Source organism: Oreochromis niloticus, linkage group LG6, assembly GCF_001858045.2.
Source record: "Oreochromis niloticus isolate F11D_XX linkage group LG6, O_niloticus_UMD_NMBU, whole genome shotgun sequence".
Classification (NCBI taxonomy): Eukaryota; Metazoa; Chordata; class Actinopteri; order Cichliformes; family Cichlidae; genus Oreochromis; species Oreochromis niloticus.
The window spans coordinates 18,295,776-18,319,540 of record NC_031971.2 but is presented as its reverse complement, the minus strand read 5'-3'; the positions used below and the strand labels follow the sequence as shown (position 1 = coordinate 18,319,540).

The 23,765-nt window shown below is 38.7% G+C and overlaps 1 protein-coding gene across 3 annotated transcripts in view; it reads right to left on the bottom strand.

Moving 5' to 3' along the window:
* Window positions 1-17: 17 nt before the first annotated feature.
* Window positions 18-23,765, bottom strand: part of tbck (TBC1 domain containing kinase) — a 46,819-nt gene continuing 23,071 nt past the window's right edge. For all 3 annotated transcript variants that reach the window (XM_005456989.3, XM_003452229.4, XM_005456990.4), the window contains exons 23-26: window positions 20,651-20,823; window positions 8,642-8,805; window positions 5,547-5,706; window positions 18-597 (exon numbers count right to left, since the gene is read on the bottom strand). In XM_005456989.3, coding sequence (XP_005457046.1) covers window positions 487-597; window positions 5,547-5,706; window positions 8,642-8,805; window positions 20,651-20,823 — 608 coding nt within the window. In that variant the 3' untranslated portion in view covers window positions 18-486. The remainder of the gene's footprint in view (window positions 598-5,546; window positions 5,707-8,641; window positions 8,806-20,650; window positions 20,824-23,765) is intronic.

Here is a 23,765-nt window from a genome sequence, read left to right as displayed (position 1 = left end):
ATAAGTAACTGCAAAACTGCTGTGGGAGTTTTTTTTATTGTTTCACACACAAACACAGTGATCACAGTCAGCTGAATTATTAGTGTAATCTACTACACTACGTACAGTAGCAGCTGCTCTAAAACAGCAAGTTTTGATAAAGGCTGGTTTAGGGCGCCGCACATTTTTCAGTCTGTGTAATGCACTTTTACATGGGATCATTACCTTGTTAATCAGTTATTCTTGTTTGATAAGCCAGAACAATAACCAAATAATGGCTCTGTGAGCATGATCATGAAACCAAAATGAGTAAAAAAAAGAAAAAAAAAGATTATTTCAATACAGTTAGTCATTTTGCAACAGTTAACAATTAGATTATGTAAAAAAGTCTAAATGCAATGGTGATGTTTGTTCACAGATTTCCTTTTTTACTTCAGTGTCAGCTCAAAGTACTATTTACAATCTTTTCATTTTCCCTTTATTTTAAAGTCAAGCTAAGGCAGAGGCTCAGATCTGTGGGGAAGGGACAGTCAGGAGCCCGGTGGGCTTCAGCTTGTTGATCCCTCCGTCCAGGATACAAACACGTGGAAAACTCATCTTCACTAGATGTGCAGCAAACTGCAGAAAAAAAAGAGAAAGTTCCCATCAAAAACTGTGAATACTAAACACTTCAGATTTATTGGTTTTGTCCAACCTTTTCTGTCTGCTGTATTACTAATATTTAGGACTTTAGTAGTTCTAGTTTCTCTGTAGTTATAAAAGGCACATCCACCACTGTAAGATACTCCAATGTAAAATTGGTTTACCAACATCTCTGAGACAAGCTCAGCATAAACTTACACATCAGACTGCGGGATTACGCCTTAACATAAAAATGCACTAATTCAGTACATTTTTAAGTTAGGCAGTTAGAATTAAACATTTTGTTTTCTCTGTGACTTCTCATTGAACCCCTGTTGTGCAAGTTAGATGGTGACACCAAGGAGGGGAAAATGATTGCAAAACCTCTTCCTCTGCTACTCATGCAATTATAAAAAAAACCCCCTGATACCCGCTGAACTGGGGTTGACCTTATTCTAACCAAATTATTAACCACAGTAAAATGGTAAAGAAATTAAATTTTGATCATTTTATTTCATGACCTAGGTGATTCAAAGGCCTTATGGATTTCTTATGTCTAGGATTGACTGGAGTAGTGTGTCTCTGACATTAAATCCACAAATTCTTCAAAAACAGCTCTTATTAAAACCTCCTAATTAAAATTGTCAGTTGATCCTGTCACATGAATAACTGTCACATCATATATATGATGATAATGACAAAAAAATCATTATGTTTGATACTTGGCTTGAAATGAAAGAACATGATCATCACCACGCAAAACACGACAGGCATAAAGCCACAGTCACATGACTGTATACTGATTATGTGGACCATTAAAAGGTTAAATGCAGCAGCCTCTGTCTGGATGAATTCTTTCCTCTTTGTAACAAAGTTCTGACGCTTCCCTTTAATAAAGAAAATGCAGGATTGTCTTCTCAGTTAACAAGAACTATTTCTTTTTCACTTTCTAACATATGGAAGGGGGACATCTTTTCTAAATTGGGATTTTGCCTGAAGCACTATCCCTGCTGAGTTTATAAATGCCAGCTTGGCTAATTTATTCCAAGAAGAGCACGAAAGGAGAATGTACAATGATCAGTGTAGTTCTCTCTTGTGTTATGCTGAAGTGAGCAAATTTATTTTTGTTCACTGAAATATCAGATGGTGATTTATGTAAAATATAATCTGCTAATGTTCAGAATGTTCCAGTGAACTATTTATTACACTGTACACCAGACCAATAAACTCAGTGTGGCTTTATATAACAGATGGCTGAATTTTACAAGACAGATGCCTGAATTTAAAGATTATTGCCTTCACAAAATATTTAATATCGACAAGACTAAGTATAAATTTTTAGTAGTCAAGAAACAGAAGATTGATTGTTTTATCTTATTAAATATATGCTCAATTAAATGCTTCTATGAATAAAAACAAGTGGTCAAAATGCTTGCATCAGTTCCAGAAAGCAGTTTTTAAAAAACTAAACTGGACCATAATGTTAGCGATGTAGTAGCTCATCTCACTCACAATCCATCACAATTCATAGGTTATTGTAATGTGTGAAGGACAGAAAGAAATTGATAAATGTTGTAAATGGTTACCTTTATTGCACAAACTAATGAGAATTTAGATCCACTTAGAAGTCAAGGAGGGTCGCAAACAGTTAATTTCATCCACCACTAAATCAAAGTTTAAGTTCGGGACTTTTTCTGACTCCTGGTGATAGCCATTTTCAAGGCCATTGAAACCATAAATATAGTTAGTTACTTTTTTTGTTTGTTTTTGTTGCAAGGACAAGACCGTTACTAGTCTATCCCCATTATAACCTAACAGTTATACATAAGGATCTATACACTTTAACCTCAAAATGTCTTAAAAGAATAGTTATAAAACCGCTAACTGATCATCTACAGAGGAATGATTTATTTGAAGGGTTTCAGTCGGGATCCAGAGCTCATCACAGTATAGAAACAGCTTTAGTGAAAGTTACAAATGATCATCTTATAGTCTCTGACAGTGGACTCATCTCTGTGGTTTTTCTACTAGACCTCAGTGCAGCATTCAATACTGTTGACTGTAATATTTTATTACAGCAATTAGAGCATCCTGTAGATATCAAAGGTACTGTGCTGCAGGGGTTTGAATCCATCTATCCATCCATTCTCTTTTGTTTATCTTTATCAGGGTCACGGAGGGCTGGAGCCTATCCCAGCTAGGTTAGGATGAGAGGTGGCGTGCACCTTGGACAGGTTCCGAGTCTGTCACAAGGGCTAATACAGAGGGACAGACCAACCATTTGCAGTCACAACAGTGGTTTGCATATTTGTCACACTTACATGTTTTAGATCATCAAACAAATTGAAATATTAGCCAAAGATAAACAGAGTAAATACAAAATGCAGGTTTTAAATAATGATTGCATTGATTAAGGGAGAAAAGTTATCAAATCCTGGTAAATCGTGAATTACTGTGCTAAGTTCAGTTTCATGAAACACACTCAGGTCTGATTCCTGGCAGACCTATTGATCTAAAGAAACAGCTCAAAAATAAAGTCACTGACATCTGTCAGTCAGGAAATAGTTACAAAGCCATTTCTAAGGCTTTGGGACTCAACTGAACCACAATGAGAGCCATTACACACAAATGGAGAAAATTTGGAAAGGTGAAGCTTCCCAGGAGTGACCGGCTGACTAAAATTACCCCAAGAGCACATCAACAACTCATCCAGGAGGTCACAAAAAACAAAACAAAACAAAACAGAAAAGCGTTAAAGAACCGCAGGCTTCATATGTCTCAGTTAAGGTCAGAGTTCATGATTCAATAATGGCATCCATGGGAGAGTTCAAGGAGAAAAGCACTGCTGACCAAAAAGAACACAAATGCTTTTCTCACATTTGCCAAAAAACATGTTGATGATCCCCAAGACTTTTGGGAAAATACTTTCTGGACTGACGAGACAAAAGCTGAACTTTTTGGATGGTTTGAGTCCTATTACATCTGGTATAAAACTAAAAGAGCATTTCAGAAAAGGAATATCATGCTAACAGTAAAATATGGTGGTGGTAGTGTGACGGTCTGGGGCTGTTTTGCTGGTTCAGGACCTGGAAGACTTGCTGTGGTAAATGGAACCATGAATTCTGCCGTCTACCAAAACATCCTGAAGGAGAATTTCTGGCCAGCTGAAGTGCAGGAGCAGGACAATGATCCAAAAGACAAGAGTAAGTCCACCTTTGAATGGCTTAAGAAAAACTAAATGAAGACTTTGGATTGGCCTAGTCAAAGTTCTGACCTGAATCTGATTGAGATGCTGTGGCATGACCTTAAAAAAGCGGTTCATCCTCAAAAACCCTCCAATGTGCCTGAATTACAACAATTCTGCACTCATCAAGATGAGTGGGCCAAAATTCATCCACAGTGCTTTGAAAGACTCGTTGCCAGTTATCACAAACACTTGATTGTAGTTGTTGCTGCTAAGGGTGGCCCAACCAATTATTAGGTTTCGGGGGCGATCACTTTTTCACACAAGGCCATGTAAGTTTGGATTTGTTTTCCAAACCTTATAATAAACAACTGCATTTTGTGTTTACTTGTCCTATCTTTAAAAAATCTAAAAATCACAAAGGGGGCAAACATTTTTTTTTACACCACTGTAGAGGCTGACCCCACTAATTTCATGTCTACGTAGCATGGGAGGAAACCGGAGTACCCGGAGTGAAGTCACACAAATACAGGGAGGACATGCAACAGTGTTGTAAGGCAATAGTCCTAACCACTGTGCCACTGTACTGCCCCTGTTTGAATCATATCTATCTAAAAGATTCAAATTTGTTCATGTTAATGAAGAATCTTCTTTATACACTAAGGCTAATCATGGAGTTCCACAGGGTTCTGTGCTGGGACCAGTTCTGTTTACATTTTACCTGCTTCCCCTAGGCGGTAGCATTAGAAGGCATAGCATACATTTTCACTGCTATGTAGATCATATCCAACGTTATCTTTCCATAAAGCCAGAGATACACACACAGACATAAAGACCTGGATGACCTCTAATTTCCTGCTTCTAAATTGAGATAAAATAGACATGATTGTACTCCGCCCCCAAAATCTTAGATATATGGTGTTTAACCAGATACTTACTCTGGATGATATTACCTTTGCCTCCAGTAACACTGTGAGGAATCCTGGAGATGTTTTTGACCAAGATCAGACCCCATCTTGTCTTAAAGAACTCATAATAACATATCATACCAATAGAGCTCTTCGTAGTATTGGAGGCAGAGCCTACAGCTTTCAGGCCCATCTTCTGTGGAACCAGCTCCCAACTTGGATTCAGGAGGCAGATGTCCTCTCTGCTTTTAACATGAGGCTTAAGACTTTTCTTTTTGACAAAGCATATAGTTAGGGCTGCATCAGATGACCCTCCTTAGTTACACTGCAATAGACTAAGGAGGGTGCTGGGGCTTCCCATGATGCACTCTGTCTCTTGTCCCTTTGCACTTGCCATGTGTTATTCACCACTCTGCATTTAATTATGAGTTATTATTTATCTCTGGCTCTCTTCCACAGCATGTCTTCTGTCTTGTCTCCCTCCCCTCACCTCAAACCAGTCACGGTAGATGGCCGCCCCTCCATGAGCCTGGTTCTGCTGGAGGTTTCTTTCTGTTAAAAGGGAGTTTTTCCTTCCCACTGTCACCAAGGTGGTTGCTCACAGGGGTCATCTGATTATTGGGGTTTCTCTATATTATTGTAGGCTCTTTACCTTACAATATTAAGTGCCTTGAGGTGACTGTTGTTGTGATTTGGCACTGTACAAATAAAACTGAATTGAATAACCAGAAAAGTCAATAGTGATTTCAGCCCTTGAAACATTATGATTCTGTGTTAATTCATATTTTCTTCATGTAAAAATACTTCAAATACTGAGGTGCTGCACACATATACGTGGATGACTGCTTTCTCACCATAGCTGCACTCTTCATGTTGTGGCTGATGACCACAATGACACGCCCTCTATAGCTCTGGAGGCCTCCTGCGGCAGGACACTGCACCACCTCATTTTCCGGACCAAAAGTCGTGTTGAAGGGAATGTTGATGCTTCCAGAAATGTGGCCTCTGTTGAAGCTGGAGGCAGAGGAGTTAAGGAATAATGCCGAAGAAGCAAGGCCAAAAATGTGTTTGTGTGTAGTGTGTGTGCTTGTGTGTTATTTCATGGGAGTCGCTGTATTACTGAAAAACAGCAGTTACACCAGTACATAACAATATCGCGTAAGTTCAGTGAGTGCTTGTTATAATTCTGATCAGGCTGACTTTTAGCACAATCATATGTAAGACAAACTTTAATGCAGAGGTGTGGAAAATCGAAGAGGATGTGAAGAACAGAGAGGGAGAAAAATGAGAGAAATAAAAAAGGAACGCAATAATAAGGATATAAAAAAAAAAATAAACAGAGGAAAGGTCCCTCAGTGAGAGTCTTTGGCAAAGTGATACTGAACAACCCCAGACTGATATACTGAATAACTTCTTGAAAACCAGAGAACGACCTATTTCTGAGTGCATTAGCTTTGTTGGAATACATTACTATGTTTACCAAATCAAACCATACCAGGACTGTCTAATGCTTAACACACTTCTTTTTGCAACTACAAAAACACACAAAAAGGCTTTGCCAAAGACCATAACAGAGGTGAAAAAGGTTTGCCAAATCCTGTAAAGTGGCCAAATCCCTTTCGACCATATGAGCTGGGCTGTGGAGCCTATCAGTATGCTCCAGAGAAGAAATTTTGTCAGAGAAACTGCCATTTCAAAATCTCTAATCTTCCCACTAATCCTTATTGATTAATGGCTCTTTAACCCTTTAGCCAATCAGCCATTCCACTGATGAGCTGAACCTTTGAGCCTCACTCTTTCTGGTGCTTTGAATTTTCTGTGTCTATTGTACTGTATCCTGTAACAGCAAAATGAATGCCTTCATGCAATTCTGTAATTATATTCAGAGCAAAAAAAACCAAAACAAAACAAAAAAATAGAAAAGAGGGTATTGATTGTGACAAGCTTCATTTTTAATCTACCGGGGATGTTTTATATAGACGACTGCGTGCATTTATGCACATCAAGGCCGTGGATACGGCTGCTGTTCTCCAAAACATCAACTTTTCATGAAAGAAACAACCCAGTTTTCAGCTTTCTTTTTCATTTAGCCCAGTGGGTCTGTAAAATGATTATAGCTTAAGAAGGAAGCGAATTTTCACATAAAATGTGACATACAACATTAACCAGAGTAAACAATCTATTGTGCAAAATACCTAAAATATCTTCTGCTGCTCCCCTTAGGGTACGACACAGCAGATCATCTGCCTCCACGTTACCCTATCCCTTCTAAATTCTTTTGTCAGACTTTTGTCAGACTGTGGTCTTCCTCTTTCCGTGTTGCCTGGCAGCTCAATATTCAACATCCTTTGTCCACTGTATTCACTACCCTCCTCCGTGCAAACCATTCTTCACCCTCTTCATACTTAGCCTCACTTCCTCCTTACTAATCCTCTGCACTTCCTGTGCTTCATCTGTCCTCCTCTCTCTGTAATGTTCTTCATTCATGAGCTCCTTAAAGTAATGTTATCAACACACCTACTTTACTTGTTAACAAATTTCCATCTCTATCCTTAATCATTCTAGCTGCTGCACATCCTTTCAAGAAAAAAAAAAATCAAATCTACTTAAGTAAGAACTTCAGGGAACATCTGAATGTCAGTAGCTCATCCAGCTCACAGTCCATCATAGTTCAGAGGTTATTGCTCCTCAAGGCTGCTAACAAGGCTTTGACTACAATTTAGGTGAAGACTTAATGGATGATCACTGCATGTGAGTTTAACTCAATTATGATCAACAGTATAGCATGAGTAGTGATTGCTGTGAAATGCGGAGTGATGGAGAGATGCCTTGCCATGGCATAAACTCATCAGTCCTTAGGCCAGATGAGCTAATAAAGCGGATATTATCGTGTAGCCAAAAGGCCAGATGAATGCATTTTACTTAAACTAAACTCTGCTGCTTTAATCCCTCGTCACTTCTGGATATGGTGGGAATTTCAGTGGCCCAGCTGAATGTTGCAGAGCCTGGATGAACTGATGGCAACCAAGCTGTTTTAATCTTTTTGTCTGTGGTAGCAAAGCACTGGCACCACATAAAGAGGTAACCAAAATGTCCAAGGCACTGAACAGAGAAAGACCTCATGCATGCACTGAACTGTGGACAAAATGTTTCTTTATGTCACAAATTTAAAGTCTTTTGCATATCATTCATGTAGGAACTGAATCTTACATTTATCAGCATGGCACAGAAAGCAGGTCACTGCTCGAGGTACAGGTATTAAATAATTTGAAATTACACCCTGTGTAAATTCAAAGATGCTGTCACACTGGGCTCTGCCAAACCCTCCGACTCCCCCTCAACATCACATTCTGGGTCAGGCTGAACTCTCATGACTCCTGGATTTGCACTTTCTTTCTTTTCTTCCCCTGTGTATTGTGCTGAGTGTCTTCATCATTGTAGAGAAGCACAGACAGGTGTGATGAAAACCGCCCTTACCAGCTGCACCTTATGTCATCATGCCTTTGAAAATACCTGGCATCTCTGGAACTCTACCAGATTGCAGACCCTGCTAACTCTCAGTGTTTTTACACTTCCAAGACAACCCCATCTCCAGTCGCCCTAGCTTCCTGCACACCCTCACCCATGGCTCTTCAGCTGCCAGTGGGAAGTATTCTCCAATCACCTTGCCACTCTCAGTTGCCAATAAACCAACTTTTGCTTTTAATTTGCATCAACTTATTTGTGGTTATTTTTGAGTTTATTTATTCAGTGTGTGGTGTTAAACAGATGCATGAATCAGAGCTTTTGCAGGAGTCAGCCATGAACTAAAGAACTTGAAATCTGCCTTTACTAGAACCAGTGTGGTATACGTTTGACACTGAATAACAACAGCGGAATATTTACATGTTGAAACTGTTGAAAAACAGCAGTGACTGATTTCCCAGCTGCACAAATATGGTAAGGATACTCTTCTGCAGTGCGGATATCGACTGCAACAATTTTGGGCTTGCCAGTTTTGTTCCTTTTGGAGGACCCGGACAATGACAGCTCACAAAGGTCAATTAAGTCCTCCGCTGAGATCCTGGGAGATACTTCTGCTTTCAGGTCACCCAGTGACAGAGGCTCCCGAGACTATAAGAGGAGATGAGATAAATGTGAGAAAATAGCAGTATATGCGGTCAGAGAATTTATGGAATAATGATTTTGCAAAAGTTATTATAATGAAATAACACAAGAGAAAGAAAAACAATTGTGTCAAGTTGGATATTTATTTAAATTTCACCGAAAAGCTTTCATTAAATAAATCCCCTCTCGATTAGTGCTTAATGTCTTCCTATAAAATGAGCCCAAACTACCATTATGAATTTCCATATAAACTATATTACAGCGCCACAGATGAGCAGCAGTAGTGGCCAGAACCTGGTCCTTTGCCAGTTTCTACCTGAACTGCCAAATAGGTTCATTAAAGCACCCAGCCTGAGGCATGGCTGCAGGAGGGTGAACTCTGCTCTGCAACAGTGACCAAATGTTATACAATTCCCAGAATCCCTGAAATACATTTTAAGTATAAAGTGGGGAAAACTGAGGGTGCCAAGAGTTTTGACCAACTCCTTTAAAAAGACTAACAAACAAAAATATTGTCTTGATGATGAGAGTTCATTTGTAGTCTGCTACTTCTGTTCATTGATATGCAAATTAAACTGAGGAGAAATACTAACCACATTATCTAGGAATTTCAGCACACTGTGCAGGATAAAAAGAGCCAACTGCATGACCAGTAGGTTAAATGCCAAAGTGCTGCCAACCATGAAATAAAATGCTTGAAAGCAGCTCACTAAAACTGGTCATATGAACAATCTATGGCCCACCCCAGAGTAATAACTCAGGGCTGCAGACCATGGGCGTTCTGTTAGCTCAGAAGCGATTTAAAAGATTTTTTATTCTCCTCTTTTTTTTCTTTGTAAAAAGACTTAATGCAAAAAATTTTGCAGTTTACCTACTGTTGTTAAATTACAGCATTATTATTTAAACAGTGAATATTAACTAAGTGCTTCTGCTTAACATCCTAAGAACCTGCGATTTTCAAGTATGTGTACTACAGTTTAATAATTTCTATTTTATGCTCATTTACATGGTAATTATTACACTTTTACTTCACAGAGACAAAGAAATGGTCCACCACAGATTGTAGAATTAAAGATGAGGACAAACTTATTAGCCCGCCCAAGGAAATTTTCTGTCAAACATTTCCCCAAGTGCTTTTTTAACAAGGAAGGAATTTTTAACATAGCAATTATAAACATACAGGTTTTCTTTATAAATAAAACTTGTATAGAAAATGATTTCTATTTGCACACAATAACAGATTTATTTCAGAAAAAAAAATTCCCTGGGTCAATTTTAGCCCCCTGAAAAAATGACGACTGACCAAAGCATAAACCATTGTTGATCAATAATGTGCTAATTTTGAAATGGTCAAAACTTAACTGAGGGTTACCTTCGAATTTGCACACAGTATAAAAACTTCAACAGAAGAAATCAGTTTAGATTTGAGAAGAAGAATTGTTGATGCTCACAAAGCAGGAGATGGATATACATAGTTATCACAGCGCTTTCAAGTGTCAAGAACTGGAGTCAGAGCTGTCATCAAGAAATTCAAAGAAAGCCACACAGTACAGAACAAGCCTGGCAGAGGTAGGAAGTGAAAGATTTCAAAGACTTTGGAAAAAAGAAACTAGTGAGAGATGTGTCTAAAGACCCCAGAACAACTGCCAAGACAGCAGTGAGTGACTCAGCCAAGTTGTATTGTAGTCTCAAAGAAGACAATCACTAGAATACAGCACAGGATTGGACTGAGAGGTTGCAGACCAAAAAAAACCCCCATCCATGTCTGCAAAAGAGAACCGCTTCAGGTCAGAATGGTCAAGTAAGCTAAAGACAGCCTGAAGAAAGATACTGGAAGTGCGCCCTTTGTTGCTTATATTTGGAGAAAGAAGGCAGAGGCATACAACCCAAAGAACACCGTCCCCACAGTGAAACATGGTGGTGGGAGTATTATGCCGTGGGAATGTGTCAATACGTGTGGAACTGGGAATCTCATCAAGGTGGAAAGGATCATGGATATATGAGGTTATGTGAAGATTTGAAAGAAAATGTTAAGGAGTCAGCAGCAAAACCGGGTCTGGGTTTCCCCTTTGCCTTCTAAAATGACGACGACCCAAAACACCCTCCTGGTATAGAACTACCTCCAGAAGACCAGAGTGACTAACATGTCTGTACAAAGTCTGACTTGAATCCCCCTGAAAATATGTGGTCAAAGCCGGAAAACCATCAAATTTTGTTTATTTCTCTACTTTCCTAGGCTATTTTGGATTTAAGCTAATTTTGCTTTGATTTTAGCTTCTAACTTTTGATGGAACAACATCAGTTTATTAATGTAGTATTTCTGCTTCTATCTCAGCAAATGATCTGGATTCAGGAAAAGGCAAAACAAACAAAAAAATGTATCTGTTCTAGCTATCTGTTAGTTGATATGTATGTATGTATATCAGTCAGTCAGACAGGAATATGGACGACTGCCTGACAACTACTGGTTGCTAGGGAAAAACAAATTGAATCAACCTTCTGTGAGTGGTCGTTCGAGGGTACTGGGAGTCACTGTGAAATCAATCGTTAGGCCACAGCAACCAACTGGTTTCTAGACCTATGTGACTGAGGCTTTGAGACAAAACAGTGAGCTGGCACAAAGTAAATAATTTATCATACAAAGCAAACTAGTAATCAGTAAAACATCCTCATAAATTCTGCCCAGTGAATTATAACAAGGTGTAAACATTTTGGCTCTACAGTCTCATTGTGGGCAGTAACAGGAGACATTCAAAGCTTTTCTACTTCAACTTTTTAATATTTCTGATGCAAGTGGACTGTTTTTGTTCTTAATAAATATTCATAGTTTGATTATTTCAATAAGGTACCCGATTTCAAATATAATAAAGGCTGGTGTAACAATACCTATTTGTTTGGAGTTTTCAAAAGGTGCATACTCACTGTGTTGTATCAACACATGATGAGGACTGGGAAAGTGGGAGAGATTTGGGGAGATGTGCATTGTTTTCAATAAATAACTTTGTTCTGCTCTTTTAAATGATCTAACAAGAGCCTGACAGCTGCAATTCGAAGAAACATACAATAAGAGAGTCTCAGCAGGTAGGAATCTACATACTAATGAAATCTCGCACTGTTTTGATTTGCTGCAAAGAAAACATGACTAACACTCTGGATTAAAAAAAACAACAAAAAACTTTCAATCTTATATCCACCAACAACAAATAATGTACAGAGAAAAAATGCCATGGCAGTGAATGCTATAGTAATAGGTAAATACTTTTACCAAGTAAATAATGCATTTTGTGTGAATTGCTGTATTGAAATGTATACAAAAGTACTGTGACAGAAAACCTCAAGGATTTTACTTTGAAAGGGTTGTTGTGACCTAACAAGCCATCCAGATTCTGATCCTTGTTATCGCAGTAGTAACTCTATTATTAGATGCACAGCTTCAACAACGGCCACACTGATTGAATATATATATATTCATATTTTCCCCTGATAATTTAATTACTAAATACCCTCAAGCCAGGTACATTTTCCACGCCTACCAAAAAACACAGAAGTCAGTCTTAGTCAATACGATGCAAGGAAGTGATATACAAACAGCCACACAATGGGACTCGATCAAAATCTCTAAGTGATAGTGACAGCATGTCCCAACTAAGCAGAGTTCACCCTGTACCTGAATTCGAGGTTTTAGCTCTGCAGAGATGAGAACTGCAATGACTCATGGTGGTAGTGCTACGATCAAGTTTAAAAGTCGGCTTGGCCGGCAGCAAAATGATCGTAAAAGGATGCGCAAGGTTGGAGTCAAGTACGCTCCTCTTGAGAGTAAACAATGACTGAACACACCTGCTGAGTATAACAACCTGTGCAGACTGAGCTTACAGATATAATAATTTCAGCACTAATCTCATACATCTTTGACTTTACTGGTTTATATCGTTCTAAAGAAAATAGAGCAGAGCGGCGACCAAAGAAAATCCTGAATTATTCTAATTAAACTAAAAAAAAAGAATGAAGAAAGCAAAAGTAAGATTAATCTAATCTGTGTAAACTACTGTAAACAATAGCTGAAGTCACTATTGATTACTACATATATGTATATATATATATATATATATGTATACAATGCATATGAACTAATGACCCACAAATTATCGTGTTCTTCTTTGTCATAGTGTATGAATCAGTGCAATATTCATAGTGTAGGCTGCAAAAATGTATGTGCATTTTGCTATTCACAAGAAGCGTCTGCTCATGTAAATCAGATCTCAGGACAAAAATCTGTTGATTTACATAAAGCTGGAAATTTTTAGACAGTCACCTCAAAGAGGTCAGGTATTTGTCAGTGTAGAGTTTAACAAATTCTCTTAATGGAAATGATTGAGTGCTGTGCCAGGCAGCCAATGCCCAGCTAAGGTGACCCAAAGGCACTGGCAGAATGCTAAATCAGAGGGGGAAAGGAAGAAAAATGAAAATGCGAGAAACAAAAACAACAAAAAAACAACAAAAATCAGAACAAAACCAAACCAGAGAGTAACAGCTAAAGGCTAAAATGAATCTTTGGAGCTGGTTAAAATCTCTGTTCATGAAGTTATTGAACTGGCATGTTGCCCATGACTTTAGAAAGACTGGCACACTCTAAAAACAAACAACACTGCATGCCTAAGGTTTACCAAAGAGCACCTTGGCACTCCACAGCAGTACTGAGAAAATATTTTGTAGATAAGGTTGAAAGTTGAAAACACAGCACCACATAAATGGTGTAAACGGGCCAATGTATACCAAAATGATAACATCATCCCAGAGGTAAGGGAGAAAGGACTTAGGGTTGTTTTTGCTACCTCTGGGTATGGAGGGGTTGCCAATAGATGGCAGGAGGGAATTAACTCTGCCTTTTGGAAATGTTATGGAATGACCTCAAGTCAGCCATTTACACCAGAGAGTGTGGCTGAGCTGAGGCAGTTTGGCAAGGAAAAGTGGTCCAAAATTCCCCCAGAATGTTGGACATGTCTGATCTGCTTTTGCCTGTTTGAGGTTACTGCTGCCTGACCAGTTTTCAGTTGCAAGTCGTCACCCGTACTCCCCACAAGCACTGTGAATGTTTGATAGGTATGCTTAATAAAGAGCTTAAGCAGACTGTGTTTGTCTATACTTCTGACTAAGGTCAAAATCTGATGACACTGTATGAGCAGGTCCTGCAGGAAATCAGGTGCAATGGTCATGCATATATCATTTACAAAGTGCTGTAGATGCACATATGTTGATACGCACACACACACATACATACAAAGACAGTTTTCTTCTTTTCCAATGCAGACAGTAACTAGAAAAAAAAAACAGTAAAAGAAGAAGAAACAAAATACACTGCCTACATTTTTGAAAAATGAAACACTTTTGTAGTATTCCCTCTGTGCACCACCACAGAGGATTTTAAATCAAACAATCAAGATGTGATTCAAGTGGATACTTTTGAGGATTTTAACTGTTTATGAATTACAGTCAGATTTATGATTGGACAAAGTAATATTATTTTAAGTATTAAAATTTTTTATTATTTAGACAGAAATCCTTTTCAGGCTACAATCTCCATATTTCTGTGTTTCCTCCCTTGAGATTCTCTGCCAGGTCTGCTAGGTCTTTATTGTGGCTGCCTTCAGTTTTTCAGTAACTGAAAAGGATGCTCTGCTAGGCTGAGATCAGATGACTGACTTGGCCATTTCTTTGCTTTGAGAAAGTTTCTTTTGTAGTTTCCTCTGCAGTATTCTTTTGGTGTAGCATTTGTCCAAATCTGAGCAATACAGCTTCAGAATTTATCCTGATTTATACATTTATAAATACATTTATCCTAGGCAGCTATCCCTTAATACTGCCTACTCCATGTCTGACAGATAATGTGGTACACCACATTTCTTCATTTGTTTTTCTCCTTCTTACTTTTCTTTTCATTCTGCTGATGCTGATCTTGGCTTCATCTGTTAAAAGATTTTTTTTTCAGGCTATTTTGTTCGGCAAAGTTTAATCTGACCTTCTTATTCTTGAGTGTAACCATTGGTTTGCAACTTGATGTCAACCCTCTGTATATTCAATCAAATTTTATACAGGGCCAAATCACATATTGTAAGGTGGACCCTACAATAGTACATACAGAGAAAAACCCAACAATCTTATGACCCCCTATGAGCAAGCACTTTGGCGACAGTGGGAAGGAAAAACTCCCTTTTAACAGGAAGAAACCTCCGGCAGAACCAGGCTCAGGGAGGGGCGGCCATCTGACGTGACCGGTTGGGGGGAGAGAAGGAAGACAGGACAATATAGAGTGCAGATGTTAATGTTATGTTTAACTCCTTGACGGTTTTCTTAACTCAGATGTTGTGAAGTTGTTATTCTTAATCATGGAAATAATTCTGCCATCATGCACTTTAGTGATCTTTTGTGGTCTTTCAGTGGTTTTGATGTCTCTCTCTAGTGTATTCATTCTTTTTAATAATGGCCCACATTTTTCATTTGATCACTCTTAAAGTTTTTGGTATCTTTCTGATCTCTTCTGGTTTATTTGAGGTTTTCAGCCTGATAATGGCTTTCTTTACTTTTATCAACATCTCTTTGGATCTCAGATTATGAGTTCCAGTGAAAAGGAATAAAATGCAAGGTCAGTATGTGGAATCAACAATCTTTAATCTGATTAATTTGTAATGAAATGCCAAAGGAAGATGCCTCACCTGCTATGGCCATGAAACTGCTTGCCAGTCAACTTTCCAATTATATTTGAGCATCTACAAATGGGGTCTATGTACAAAAATGGCTGAAATCCCTAAACAGTTAATCCAGAACGTTTGTTAAACCCCTTAAATTCAAGCTGAAAGTCTTGCTGACAGCTGAAAATTCACTGCCCTGTACAGAGGCAAGATAACAAAAGAGCAAAGCTGTCTAAAAACATAATAAACAAAAAGTACAGAAAACAGTAGTGAAAGGACAGAGTCTGCTTTTAAGGAATGATTTTTAAAGATTACTCACTGGATTAAAATGCCCTTTAAGCATAGGCTTTATAATTCAGAGAAGATTGCAGACCTGTAGCTATGACAACCCAACAATGCCAAACACTCTCGTGCACGTCACTAAATCACTGTGTATCGTAACAACACATTTTCTGTTCTTCAAAGAGGGTTGGAGTTTACTTTAGAAAATGTAGTGTGGTCTTCGATAATCATTCCCCCCCCCCAAAAAAATGGAAGCGACTGAATGAAACCTTAGGAAAGCCTAACAATATTGCTGTATATCCAGACATACAATACACTGGCAGAAATAGAAATTAATATAAAGCCTGTCTTTGGTTTGGGCTGATGAACCACCACACTGAGTTAAATGTCACAGTGAGCAGTGTGAGGCATCCAAGAATGGCTTAATGACACTTTGGCATTTCACTGGCCTGGCAGTGATGAGCCTAAACCTGAGCCACAGGAAAGCAGACACAAATCTTCAGCACTGGATTTTCATGCTCATCTATCCTCTAACACTTATGGTACAAGGCTGGAGAAAACAAACAAACAAGGAAACGCCCACCCCACCCTCGCACCGCCGCTTAATATACTCACTTCAGAACAGCAGCGTTGTACATCTTGGAGAAAGCTTGATGACAAGGTCAGTGAGTGCCTTGACTGAACATGATTATTACTGTGCTGGGATGCTCACATATCAACCGACAGTCTGTGGTGTTTGAGCATAATTTCTAAAAGAGAATCTCATTTCATCTGCAAAGTCTGCACTCAGACAAAGAAAAGACAGGCATAATTGAGGTCATGATCTGAGAAAAATGCTGACAACAAATACCCAACAGAGCAGACACACACACATACACACACACACACACACACACACACACACACACTCTACCACAGAAGATTTTAAAACAAAGAAACTTTCCAGCTTCTCATGTAATTCCTGTTTTAATTTTGGCGACACAGCAGTTGCCATCATTACTAATGCGCTATTTGTGCTGACACATCTAGACGTGCACTTTAACAACTGAACCGACCGGGCATAATGCATTATGACCACCTGCCAAACAACTACTAACTTAGTTTATGTGCTAAAGCTGTTGTTGTGTTATTCAAGCAGCATTGAAGGTCAAAATTTAGACATAACATAATTTGTCAACAACTGATTGCAACATCCACATTTCTAAATGTTTCATAATCTAAATTTTTTTAAAAATCCTTAAAGTTGTTAAGTGCACAGCAAATGTCTCCCACGTCAATTGATGCATGCCAAAGGTTTGACTTTTGTGAAGTTCTGAGTCTGCAGTGACATTCACTGTATTAATGAAACTTATGCATAAGTCCAATAATAATAATAACAATTATAATTTAATTTTCCTCAGCTTGTGAGAAGTTGAAAAGTATGTGTCAACAGTGGCCCAGTTAGAAAGTAACCTCAGGAAACTGTGTGAGAAGAGAAGCAGAGCTTGTTTTCCCCTATTCAGTCACTCAGACCAAGCTGACTGGACAGCAGCTGTCGAGTGAGATGGATGTCTGTTCACTATGAGGGCTGAGAAACTGCTGACAGAGCCTCCTGCTCTCTTACTAAAAAAAAAAGAAAAAAAGAGGGGCAACAGAGAAAATCATATTTGGAACTGCAGGTTACAACCAGGAAACAGCCGAACTGACTGCATGCATCATTTTTTATTACATTTTAAGAGTTTTACTTTGGATTTGGAACATTAAAAGAGATTTGGGTTTGGTTTTCCCTCCATTCAGACTGTAAACTTAGTTTGGCATGTACTCAAAGTGTTAGCAGTCCCTTCATTTATGAGAGTGACATTTCAACACAATGCACTCGCGCCTGAATGTTTTCAGAGCAAGAGGTGGGGTACGCGTAGATGCGCCCACAGATCAATGCCACCACCCATACAAATGAGCCTGGGCTGAATGAGAAAGATTAGAGCAATCACTTGGGCACACAACAGATAGGGCTGACAAGAGTGTTTGTGAGCTTTCTGGACATGATGCATTCAGGTGTGAAAGGCAAACAGGATTGCTCCACAAATACTAAACAAAGACAAAAGACCAACGTGAAACACAGGATCACATCAATGAACACTCGTCAAAGAAAAGCATCAACACTTTTTATGGTGAATTGTTTGAATACATGACTGGTATATGCTCACTGGCCACTTTGTTAGGAACACTGTGCTAGTACCAAGTTGGATTCTCTTTTGCCTTCAGAACATGATGGAGCCATCCTTGGATGTTGTTTACACCATATTCTGACCCTACCATCCTAATGTGGCAGCAGAAATTGGCAAAATGTTGCCTAATCCGCTGAGTCAATCTTTTAATTTATTATTTATTCATTTTGGTCAACATGTGTGAATTGTAGCCTTAGCTTCCTGTTCTGACAGGAGTTGCACTTGATGTGGTCTTCTGCTACTGTAACCCATCTGTTCAAGGTTTGATGTGTTGTATTTTCAGAGATGCTCTTCTGGTTGTAACGAGTGCTTATTTGCATTATCAGCTGGAAGTAGTCTGCCTATTTTCCTCTGGCCTCTAGCTGATAGTAGGCAAGACATTTTTGCCCAAAGAACTGCTGCTAGCTGGATATTTTCTCTTTCTCAGAACAGCCTGTCTGGGACCAACAACTATGCCATGCTCAAAGTCACTTAAGCCACTTTTCTTCCCCATTCTCATCTTCATTTTGAATTCCAACAGGTTGACCTTGTCTACATGTCTAAATGCACTGTTGCTTTCATGTGATTGACTAATTAGAAACTTCTATTAACAAGCAATCGGACAGCTGTAATGAAATATTAACGTGTATATGTTTCATGTTAATTATCCATACCTGTATTTTCCTATATCCAAGAAGAAAGATAACATATAGCACATGCTCCTGGCTAAACTGAATGAGATTATTTTGAGCCTAATATTGTGTTGGTCTCCCTTTTGCTTCCCAAACAACCTTGATTCATCGAGGAATGGACTACATTAGACCCCTGAAGGTGTGTAGTGGTATCTGGCACCAAGATGTTGGCAACAGAACTTTTAAGTCGTGTTGCGAGTTGGGCCCTTCCATGGATCAGAGTTGTTTGTCCAGCACATTTCTCAGATCCTTGATTGCGGTTTCACCACTGTTCCTTCCTTGGACCACTTTTGATAGATTCTGACTACTGCAAACTGGTGAGACCCCAAAACATCCATAGTTTTGAAGATGCAGTGACCCAGTAGTCTAGCCATCCCAGTTTGGCCTTTTTCCAGTTTGGTCAAATCCTTCCCACTTGCCTTTTTTTCCTGCTTCTAACACATCAATTTTTTGACAAAATCTTTACCCACTACCTAATATATTCCACCCACTAACAGGTGCCATAATGCAGAGATAATCAGTGTTGTTCACTTCACCCATCAATGGTCATGTTTTGCCCAATAAATGAATACTGCAAGGCAGTTTGTAACAACATTTTAAAAGGAATCCTATAAATAAGCTGTTGTGAATCATGCATCAAAATGTATTCATAACTTTGGGAGAATCTGGATATCAAGGACTGGGTTGTCATGAACTCTTTCTGTTCTTAAAATAATTCCAGAGTTGATATGAATAATCACACCAAAGGCAAGAGCTCCAAATTCATGTCCAAGGTGTAGAGGCAACACAGCACGGACATGAATGAGAGGTTCAGGCTCAGCGTCAAACTGCTCTACTGCCGTTTGAGTCACTGCAGCCAAAATGTTACTATTTGTCAGTGTTGGTGAGATAAGTTCATGTCGGGAACCAAGTTGCTTAAAATGATGTGCAAAATATAAAGAAAACCTGCATCCTATGATTGTCTCACAATAAAGCAAAACAAAAAAACAACAAAATAAAAAAAAAAACAACAGCTGAAAAGAGTAAAGAAATATACCAGATACTTAATCTTAGTCTGGGAAATAAAAAGATTTAAACATTATTATAATGTCTTTTATATTTCACAGCATAACCTTTACATTAATGTCACAGAGTGGACAGTAATGACTAAAAAAGGATGGTTCTCTGATCCGCAACTTAAACACAACATGGGCTACAAAGTATGCCAGTGTGTGGGTGAGTGTGGGGGTGAACAATTTCCCCAACTCTTGTTAAACGGTCAGCTGGAGTCATTTTGCTTCTCTATTATCACATCCTGATTAGTTAAGACAACAGATGTTGAGTAAGTGAGTCAGTTTAGTTTCTCATGCAGTGTGGAAGTAGCAAGAATCTGTAAACTCTGTTTTTACATAGAAAAGATTTTCACAAGTAAAATCTACCTCACAGCCTAATTACATTGCAGATAAAAGTACGAGTCATACACTGATTTTGACCTTTTACTACTAAAAGAATATTACTCAATATATCACTGAAGCAGACTGTTAGTCTGTATTTTTTATACAATTACATTTACATAATTGTTACCATGAGCCATTTTCTGTATTATTGGTATTTTATTACAAAATTAACTTAGAATATTACCAAGGCAGCAAATGGGCAGACACAGGGGATGTGATTAATTTAATTAATTAGTACATGCCCATTGTTTTGCCTGTTCATGCTGTTGGCAGACTGATGTACTTTATCACACTGAGAACACTATAAAAATAGGAGCATGAGATGTTGTTTGTATGCTAAAAATTTATCATTTTAGCCCATTGCTGGGTCGTTGCTCGGTCTGCATAATACAACTTTTGTGGATATAAATGAAATGTTACTATAGTGGCTGGATAATTCCTTAAGGTATTGTAGGTACATCAAGGCTAAAAACATTTAAGTTAGTCAATTGCTAGGCAGTTGCTAGGCAACTTTAAATTTAGACCTTTTTTTCCCCCTTGCAATTTATGTGTTTGAGTGTAAAACTCACCAGGTCTGTCTTGGGCATGTCCTGGTAGTCGGATGAGTAGTATGTTGACGTTTTCACAAAGCCATTGTCGCCCGCAACCTTTGGAGGCTGAGCATGTTGTCGGTATGTTGCGCTCTTTGGGGTCCAGCAGAACAGGCTGATGGACTCACGGACACAGCGCTCAATGTCAATTTCTGCGCACCACAAATAACAGGAGACAAACAATATAAAAAAAAATGTTACTTGTCAGTGCTTGAGGCCCTCTCAGTCAAAGAGTAATATACTTTTGAACAACAGAGTACTCTTCATATATTTTCTGATGGATTCTGTATAAGAAAAAACATATATTCTCATATATTCCCAACTAGCCAAAAAATTGCTGATCTATACATGCAGCCTAATCATGATCAATGCTTTTTTTTTTTTTTTTACAGTACTTAGCTACTAAGCTGCTCTGTCAGGCTCTGGGACACACTCAAAATGGTGTCACGATGCTAACATAAATAACACGTATTATAGTAAATTATTCATTATTTTACTCTAATGTTGTCCTGCCCTCTGGAAAAAAGTTCAGATCCATCAGGTGCAAAACCAGTAAACTAAAGAACAGCTTCTACCTATGGCCTGTCAGAACCATTAATGCAAATTAAGAGTGTGAACAGACGTCATTCTCTCTGTTGCAGCCATTCCCTGTGAAATATTTTGGTCCTTCCTTTTTCTGTGCAATATTTTGGTTTCTGTGCAACATTGTGGTCCTGTGCAATATTCTAGCAGATGTGCAATTACCATCCCCATCCTTAATGACCACAGCCTTTCAACACTATTTATTATATTATATTATTGCCCTTGTACACACGGCAACACTGTGTTTCTGTAACTCATACACCGTGTATATAGTGTACTTCTATTGTTGTACTTAAATTGTTTTTCTTCTTTGTATATTGTTTTCTGTACTTTCGCACCTTTGTGGTCTTGCTACCTAATTTCCCTGTGCAAGCAACTGCACAATGACAATACAAAAGTTCTAGGTTCTTCTAAGTTCTAAGTTCTATTTAGCTTATTACTATATAACCAGTATATTTGGCACTATTGGAAATTCTGTGTAGTTCTGCAGGTCTTAAACAGGGTAATTGGCAAAAAACATTTAGAATATAAAATAGCACTGCTAAATAAAATGCCAAAGCTTTACTATACTCAGCCTGAGAAGAACATGAATGTTTGTAGTACTTGTCTTATTAATAGCAGTAATTTAAGCATTACATGCAAAACAAATCAAAGAACTGCTAATTTCTGCATTCTAAGTTAACACCAACATCTTATTTCAGCAAATTGTTTAACTGCTTTGTAAGAATATGAATGAATTATTTAAAAAAATAAGTGGTTCTTTCTCTCAACTCACATATAAAGCCTGAGAGATTATGTAAATGTAGTGTGGGAGGTTTAGTCAAAGAAGTGAGCAGTTTGACCTTGGCATTTTGCTGCCATTAATAGTCTTAAGTAGTCATCCAGCAGCGCCAGTGGCTCCTTCAGATAATAACTGCCCATCGTTTAGCAGCCGCCTCTCATCTGAGCTCTTGTCTAGCAAAATTTCCACTCTTCCTCCCGATGCCTGTGTACTATTATAAACCCTTCCTGCTTCTTGTGGTGAGAATAGAGAGGATTAGGGAACAGGGAGTCACTGGATTAGCCAAGGATTTGGGTAAATTAGGAATTCTTTCCCTTGCAATCTTTCACACTGACAGCCTCTCTTTTTCACCCCGCTTTTCCGTGGCTAATAAGCAAGACTGGCTAATGAGCACTCCTTGGTATGACCTGCACCTGGCCAAGGCTCAAGTGAAACTATATAGAAGATATATCTTTTCCCCTCATCTGTCCCGCCGCAGTGTCAAGGTTAGGGGGTTGTTAGCTCTCATGGGCTAGCACCTCAGAAACTCAGTTACAAGGTCCATTCTGGTGAAAAAAAAAATGCTCGAGGTCTGAGATTCCTCACCGACAGGCTTGCAGGCAGTTCTGGGAAACGCATTTTCCCTCCCTAGAGCTATGAATGCTGCATGCAATCACTCCTGCTACTAAAAGAGGCAGAAATGAAGAAGAGGAGATTGATAGCCACTTTAACAAGCCCTGGGCTCAGCTGGGGCATTTTCACACAGCCAATTTTGTTAAGAAGTCAATTTTTCTTTTTTGTCAGATGAAATTACATTTACGTAATTATGTATAGGTGTTGATTGTGGGCTGTGACTTGTTGCCACAAATGGAAGAGCTGCATGATTAGTTAAGAGCAACTCAAAGGCCTTTTGGAAATGGACTAATGTAAGATGGAACTTACAAGCATGAAGATGAGAGACCAGTAATTTCAAATAAGTATAGAGCATTTGTTTCAACCCATTATTATGAAATTTAAAAAAAATTATCCTTCAGTGACCTGTACATAATAAAATTAAATAGTGAGGCTTGTGACAAACCCGTTGCCACTTTTTGAGTAGTGCAGTTCTTTAACTGTAATCCATGATGACATTGCAGATATTTTAGCTACTGTGGGTCATCTGTGGGAAGCTGCAACTTACTGAGGATAACTTCTAGCAAAATACTAGTGCATGATGCTGCTTTAATATACACACTTACAATCGAAGAATATCAAAACTGTTGGCAGATGAAGTGAATAAGATTCAATGCAAAGCTTTGCTGTGAAGTCTCAGGAGTCATGTGGCTGTTTCTTCAACACATTAACATTGTAGTTCAAGCACACTCCTTTAATCACAAAACACTCCCCCATGGCAGTGGTCTCCTAAAAAAAAGAACAGCATTCTCTAACACTCCTCACGAATGAAGGTAAAAAAAAAAAACAGTCCAAGGTGTAGACCTGGTCTCTACAGTCTCCAGATAATGATACCATGAAGCATCAAGATGACATTCACATGGATGACAGGACCCAAGGTTTCCCAGGAAAACATTCCCCAAAGCATCACACTGCTTCCAATGTGTTGTCTTTTTGCCATAATGAATCCCAGTGCATCCCAGGTACTCCCCAAGTAAGCAATGCACACACACCCAGCCGTCCAACTTTATGCCTTCACTCCCCACGTTCACCAATGATTCTTAGCCACCTATGACCCTGTCCCTAGTTCACCACTGTTCC